Source organism: Myotis brandtii, unplaced genomic scaffold (genome assembly GCF_000412655.1).
Source record: "Myotis brandtii unplaced genomic scaffold, ASM41265v1 scaffold936, whole genome shotgun sequence".
Lineage (NCBI taxonomy): Eukaryota > Metazoa > Chordata > Mammalia > Chiroptera > Vespertilionidae > Myotis > Myotis brandtii.
The window spans coordinates 21,696-29,536 of NW_005371860.1; the positions used below are offsets into that span (position 1 = coordinate 21,696).

Below are 7,841 nucleotides of genomic sequence, written 5' to 3' on the forward strand. Positions count from 1 at the left end.
ATCACTAATTAACTAGCTTTTATCTCATCTAATCTTTATCTGTAACACAGGTGCAATAAAGAGTGATTTCCATACATCAAGGTCTGTTTCATCAACGGAAAGAAAAGATGGGAAAAGAAAAGCTGAAGAAGTGAATGCCCTTATTTTGAATGATGGGACTGCACATTTTGGGGCCTACCTTGGTTTTTAAAGAGAATATGAACTCCTAGAGCCCAAGGACGTCACTAGTAAATGCACATTGGCTGCTGTGTTTGGCAAAGTGGGTAATGAGGAAGAGCAGTGACTGAGGGAGTCTGAGTTACCTGGAAGAGTGGAGACAGATTGGCGAGAGCCCTGTATCTGTAAGTGTGGGAGTGATGCCAGAGGCAGGGGCCCTTGTGATTTTCCCTCCCCCCAGAGAGAAACAGTGGGAACCCTGTGGGAGTGCCACACAAAAGGACATGAAGATATTTTCCCTGTCTGCCAAGCCCCTGGAGCCCCAGTCCATGCTCCCACAGCCTGTTCCCATGGGCCTCCTGGGCAGCATTATAAATAGGCCTGTACCTAAAAGGGCAAGCCAGCTCCAGCTGTTTTCTCTGCACCATTTTCAAGTGAGTGCAACCTCATCTGGGGTTAGGCAGCCCAAATCCTGCATCCTAAGGGACCTTGAAGACCCCACACACTGCCTCACAGCAGGGCAGGGAAAGCCCTTGCATGCCACCTACACCTCCATGGGCCAAGAAGGAATGTCTCAGAGCATTAGCAAGTGAGTATAAATGCAACAGCCACATTTGGACCCAAAGATAATCAGAAATTGGGTCTAGCCAGGGGTCACCTTAGGCAAAAGGCAAGGCAACCTGGAAGGGAGACATAAGGTCTTCTGGGATAGTTAACTAGGGAAACAAGATGACGGCCCAAAGTCTTAGACTGCTACCAGGAAAGCAGAAACGATGTCCTGCGGAGTGATGGGTCAGGACAGTAGCTGACTCTCTGCGGCCAACAGAGGCCCTTATATCTATCTAAAGTGCTACATGCAGTGGGATGGGTAGGAGGCCTTGAAAAGGAAGAAATATGTTACTATGCTCCTCTTGCTACTTCCATTCCTACCCTTTTTTTTCGCCTGGGCCCCATTTCTCTTGCACACAGAGGTCCAGAGATATGGCCTCCCTCTAAGGAAGTTACTTTAGCATTACCACATACTTATCAGCTTGATTTGTTTGGATATATGAATCTCCTTTCCCCAAGTTACCTATGCCAGATACGTAGATGGTTGATGGATGCAAGATATAAGCTTCCTTTGATGTCACTGAGGGATGCAATTATCTGCCTCTGAAAAGGACTTTTTATTCTCTGACAGCAACTAGGGTCCAAAGTAGGGATCTGTGCTTATCAAGGAGGGTAGCTGTTATGCCTTTGTACATGTTCTGAGGATGGAGAAAAGCAAATAACAGTCAGAGGTGTGGATTTTATAATCTTTAATCCCTGGATTTGTTACTACTAGTTTGTCTCCAATGGGGATAATACAAGTCAAATCTTTTAGTTCTCATCTTATTATATTGATGTAAGACTGCTGGTTTCCAAACTCTCTCCACTAAGGCCAAATGGAAGAGCATCTCCCAGTTGCAGTTAAGGACTGAGGTTAAGAGGGAAGAAGAATCTTGGCGAGATGAACAGTTAACCTGAACACAATTGATGAAAACTCCTGCAGAATTTATTCCCAAGACTCAGAAGTTCTTATTGAAGCGATTTCCTTGGCTCTTGAGATACAATTATCTCTAAAAGCCAGGACACTAGGGACCCTCGCAGGGAAACATTTAATGAGGTCAGAGTACATGTGTGTAGGGTTGAGGAGGTTGCGGCAGAACAGCACTGGGTTTCTAAAAAGGAAATGTCTGCCCTAATATGAATGCCGTGTTGGCCAATGTTCCAGGTAAGACAAAGCTCTAGGAATATCTGGACTCGGACCAAGTTCTTGGGACAATAAGAGTGGCCTTGTAGGCAGCTTTCACGTGTGTAGGATCCCATCAGCAAGGAGAGAGAGAGAAGAGCCTTCACAGGGAACATGCCAAACAGCTAAGATCTGCCGGAGGCCCCACACCCTGCCAGCACTTTTATCTCCAGAGAAGTCATTGGAGGGGCTCCTGCCTTTCATTCAATGACCCCCAGATGACTTTTCTTTTTTTTTTTTTTTTCTTAATAGATTGACTTTTGGCCTTTTGCTTCATATTTTTTTTCCTTTTAATTTTTTTAAAAAATACTATTGTGTTTCTTTCTCCCCACACTGACCTTAGACCTGGGTATTTGGAATCCTGAAAAACTGCAAAGCAAAATAAAACAAAACAAAACCCTCCCTATCCTCAATATACCATTTATTCCCTTCTCTGTTTGATTTCTACTTATGTTTCAAAACTGAACAGAAGGATCATCTTTTTCAGGAATATGATCATGCTTCTCCTCTTCCCATGCATTAAATGCACACCTTATGCTAGCACATTCCCAAACCCTAATAATTTGGTTACTTGTCCCTTTTTCACTCTAAGTAGGGCATCTGAAGGGCAAAAGGTGTCTTTCACCTCTGAATCAACAGCATCTAACAAATAACCTTGTACATAGTATGTCATGTAAGTCATTGTTTATGGAATGAATGAAAAATTGAAGGAAAGAAGGGAGACAGGAGAGGAGAAGGGAGAGGAGGGGAAGGGAAGGGAGAATGGAGAAGGGAAGGGAAGGGAAGGGAAGGGAAGAAAAGGGAAGGGAAGGGAAGGAAGGAAAGGAAAGAGAAGGGAAGGGGAGGGAAGGGGAGGGAAAAGAGGAAAGGGAAGGGGAAGGGGAAGGAAGAAAGGAAAGAGAAGGGAAGGAAGGAAGGGGAGGGGAGGGGAGGAGGACACAGCCATATCTGGAAGGAGTTCCCAAAAGGGTATCTCTTAACACCTATCTGAGAAAAGGACCACCCAGAGTCCAGATAATGAAGGTATGGGCCGGGAGAAGGAGTCTAAGGGAACTTGAGAAGGATACATTTTGGGATAAGCATGTTCTTTCCGGGTTCCCTTTTAAAAATATAAATGGACCTTGAGAATAGTGACAGTACATGAATTTGAGCTGTCACTTTTCTCTTTGGAGGGGGCTTCATAGCTTATGAAAAAGCCGAAAAGGCTTGGAAGAGGGAGGAGAGAATAAAGGAAGGAGAACTGAGGTGCATCAGTCCCCAGGTTTCCAGGGCTGGCCTCTCTGATTGTGCTCCATCTCCTACCAGGCTGCCAGTGTGACCTGACCCTCTCCAGTGCCCCTTCTCCATGCCAGCTATGAGTTCCTGCAACTTCACACATGCCACCTTCGTGCTTATTGGTTTCCCCGGACTAGAAGAAGTCCATTTCTGGATCGGCTTCCCTCTGCTTTCAATGTATGCTGTGGCCGTGTTTGGAAACTGCATCGTGGTCTTTATCGTAAAGACGGAGCGCAGCCTGCATGCTCCCATGTACCTCTTTCTCTGCATGCTGGCAGCCATTGACCTGGCCTTGTCCACATCCACCATGCCCAAGATCCTCGCCCTCTTTTGGTTTGATTCCAGGGAGATTGCCTTTGATGCCTGCATTGCCCAGATGTTCTTTATTCATGCTCTCTCGGCCATTGAGTCCACCATCCTTCTGGCCATGGCCTTTGACCGTTATATAGCCATCTGCCACCCATTGCGCCATGCTGCAGTGCTCAACAACACAGTAACAGCCCAAATTTGTGTGGTGGCCGTGGTCCGTGGATCCCTCTTCTTTATCCCACTGCCTCTGCTCATCAAACGGCTGGCCTTCTGCCAGTCCAATGTGCTCTCGCACTCCTATTGTGTACACCAGGATGTGATGAAGTTGTCACAAACAGACACATTGCCCAATATGGTCTATGGTCTTACTGCCATTCTCCTGATTATGGGAGTGGACGTCTTGTTCATCTCCTTGTCCTATTTTCTGATTATACGAACAGTTCTACGACTGCCTTCCAAGTCAGAGCGGGCCAAGGCCTTTGGAAACTGTGTGTCACACATCAGTGTGGTATTGGCCTTCTATGTGCCTCTCATTGGCCTCTCAGTGGTACATCGCTTTGGAAACAGCCTTCATCCCATTGTGCATGTTCTCATGGGTGATATCTACCTACTCCTGCCTCCTGTGATCAATCCCATTATCTATGCTGCCAAAACCAAACAGATCAGAACTCGAGTCCTAGCTATGTTCAAGATCAGCTGTGACAAGGACCCTCGGGCTGTGTGAAGCAGGTGACCCTTCCCACTCCACTTTCCCTTATCCTTAATGGCTTGATAATGACTTACTAATGCTAGCCGATAAGCATATCAATGCTTTTCTCTGGTTTGATCTCCAAATTCTGTCTCAGCTCAGAGTGAAATTTGGGGAGATATCGTAATTCCCTTCCATAGCTCAAAATGTTATTTATATCTTTACTATATAAAAAAATTAAGTAGAAAATCCACCAATGCTCCAATAAGTATTTAAAAAAAAAACATAAAGAAGAGTGCCAAAAATACAGTTATTTACTATATAAAAAATTTAAGTAGAAAATCCACCAATGCTCCAATAAGTATTTTAAAAAAAAAAAAAAACATAAAGAAGAGTGCCAAAAATACAGTTGGCTTTGAAACAAGAGACAAATTACTCTATCTGACTAGTAATCCAAGGTAGCATTTTTGTCTATCAAATTAGCAATTTTTATTAATGAGAATTTACAATAAAAAAGGAGATTATGTTAAAACATATAGAGTGTCCCAAAAAATGTATACACACTTTAACAGCTGATAACTCACTTAATTTTTACTCCTTTTCAGGTTTAAATGTTTTGAAATAATGGGTGAAGCCAGACTAGGCTTTGAACAAAGAAACTTTATCCTAAAGTACCACTAGACAAAATATAAAGTTTATGGTATGAAACCAGCAACAGTCGATGAACTGAGGGCACACGAATACCGAACGAAATGATTCTTGATGTTTGTGATTCCATTGCTTCGTGTTATTAGCAGTACCAGAATGATCATCAGTTTGAAAACAGGCATTGACAAAAAAAAAAATTATTCATTTCTGCAGATTCTTTTAAATTTTGGAAATGAACTGTATGTTAATAAACACTGACTTTATAATCATTCAAAGTGTGTATACATTTTTGGGACACCCTGTATATTCTTAAACAATACAGCTGATGATATAATTGGTAGTATGAAACAAGAACTTTTTAAAAGTTGTATACTTTAATGCTGAAATCGCACTTTTGAAAATGCATCCTAACAAAATATCTATAAGTGGCAGAAAACGGGTTTTTCAAAACAGATATTAATTACACCACTATTTACAGTAATCATATATTAGAAATCTCCTACCATAATATGTAAAAGTAAGGAAGAGTAAACTCAAGTATGGTCCATTTACTTAATGGAATATTATGTGGAATAATCCATATTAAAGAAATATGATATGGCCTTTAAAGACTCTGCTATAAAACAAAACAATCTATAATTTTAAGAAAAACAATAGACACATGATTGAAACTAACTTGAAAAATAAACTGCCTCGAAGGAAATATGCTCAAATTATTAGTGACTTATTTTTGGTCTTATTTTCTAAATTTATTTATTATGGAGGTCTTGTTTAGCTGGCATGTATAACTTTTTAAATGGGGAAATAAAACAGCTAACTTATATAAACCAGGGCTTTTCACAGACCTCATAGTTTGCTTACCATTCATTACCTGAGAATTTATCTAAGCCTTAAATAATAATGTCAATGAACATATCTTGAGTGCTTATAATGTTCCAGGCACTGTAATGAGTGTTTTATGGGTTTTATCTGATCTTCACAACAACTTTATGAGGTAAGTATATTTTTGTCCCCTATTATAAGTGAGAGAAATGAGGCTTACATTAACAAGATAACTCACAGTTTGTGTGTGCTATGCCAAGATTTGAAATTACATTTGATGATCAAATATAGTTACTTAATTCCCATGTTATATTGCTTCCTGTTTAACATCTGCCATTTATTTCCTCAGCCTGTGCAAATTCTCTGTTTTCTCTCTGCTGTGTGCTTAATGAGATGAATGACTATGTGTTTTGAGAGTTAACCCTGCCCTTGTTGTGGGCAACAAATCTAGATTACTCTTCATATTCTACATCCTGCTTCTTTCCAGATTAAGGGAGAATACTATTTTTTTCTATTTATCTCTTGTACCTTCTCAATCGTATCTCCCTTTTTTTTTTTAGTGTATTTTGTATCTGTCAAACAGTTCAAGTGTTAAACTTAATATTTTTTTCTATTTACCTCTTGTACCTTCTCAATCGTATCTCCCTTTTTTTTAGTGTATTTTGTATCTGTCAAACAGTTCAAGTGTTAAACTTAGCTATAAGATATAATAAAATTCTATTTTAAATTTTGCTAAGTGTTATGCCTATTGCTTTTATATTTATAGAATCCTATAATCTCCGATTTGAAGATACAAGAGGTTTTCTGGTCTTCTTTCCCACCAGTGCAGGAATCCTGATAGGTACCATTTGTATGACTGTAAAGATGCTAATGCATCTTTTCTCAGGATCTGATGAAAAGCTGAAATCTGACTGCAATCCTTGGGCCTATGTTTTCCCTCAGTAGCTTCACTGAACAAACCTTGGGTGGGGGACTTGGGTGGAGAAACCATGGAGGAGATTTCAACCTGTGAGCTCTTGCTTAAGAGGAGGGATCCTGGGAGCATTCAACTGGGATTTCCTGCTCAGAGCAGTAAAGTCATGCAGCCAATCAATGCAGCTAGATCAGGACTGAGGGAAAGAGAGAGAATGGAAGAAAGAGGTAACTTCCTTAAAGAAACAAAGAGATGCCCATGCTCTGTGAAAATGGAGATTCAGGTATTTGGCCTCACTCCAAATAATGAGGTCCCCACAACCTCCATCTGTTTCTGTCTTCCTGTGCATTACTATATCTCAGTTAAACCCTCCTGCCTACTTCCATATGCCTAAGAGCATGGTCAAAAAGACAATTTAATAAAGTGTGTATCTCTTGCTCCCAAATTCCTCACTGTGTCCCACCACAGTGCAACATATTCATATTCTATTTCTGTCTTTCCTACCCTTCCCGCTGCCCTATGATTTTTATTTTTAAAAAGTCATCTAAAGACTTGTATGCCAATATTCATAGCAGCACTATTTACAATAGTCAAAAGGTAGAAATAACCCAAGTGTTCATCAACAGCTGAACAGATAAACAAAACATGGTATACACATATAATGGAATATTGCTCAACCATAAAAAAGGAACAAAATTCTGATACATGCTACAAAATGGATGAACTCTGAGAACATTATGCTAAGTGAAATAAGCTAGACACAAAAGGACAAATATTGTATGACTCCACTTATGTAAGGTATAGAAAATCGGCAAATCCATAGAGACAGAAAGCTGAATAGAGGTTACCAGGGGCTGAAGGGAGGGGAGGATGAATAATTACTATTTAATGGGTACAGAATTTCAGTTTGGGTGATGAAAAAGTTGTAAAATGGATAGTGGTGATGGTTGCACAACAATGTGAATATACTTAACCCCACTGGGTTGTATACTTTAAAAAAATTTAAATAAATGTAAATGTTAAATGATAAATTTTATGTTATATGTTTTACTACAATACTTACCAAAGAAATAATATAAACTATTTCCTTATCAATGTTATGTCAAGAACATGTTGAAATGATTGATTGTACTAGTATTTTGGATATATTGGACTAAAGAAAATATATTATTTAAAGTTTTTTTTCTTTATTGATTAAGGTATTACATATGGTCCTTATCGCCCCATTGCTCCCCCCCGCCCAGCCCCTCACTCATGCC

General features: G+C 40.2%; 1 protein-coding gene across 2 annotated transcripts; it reads left to right on the forward strand.

The window, feature by feature from the left end:
• The first annotated feature begins 251 nt into the window (after nt 1-251).
• On the forward strand, nt 252-4,449 carry LOC102261573 (olfactory receptor 51E2). 2 transcript variants are annotated; one of them, XM_014533077.1, is made up of 2 exons: nt 252-341; nt 3,233-4,449. In XM_014533077.1, exon 2 carries the CDS (start codon nt 3,273-3,275, stop codon nt 4,233-4,235), a length of 963 nt encoding a protein of 320 aa, XP_014388563.1. In that variant the 5' UTR covers nt 252-341; nt 3,233-3,272; the 3' UTR covers nt 4,236-4,449. The 2 variants fall into 2 exon arrangements, with proteins under 2 accessions (XP_014388563.1, XP_005885959.1); XM_005885897.1 differs by lacking the exon at nt 252-341 and adding an exon at nt 473-745.
• Nucleotides 4,450-7,841: the final 3,392 nt, after the last annotated feature.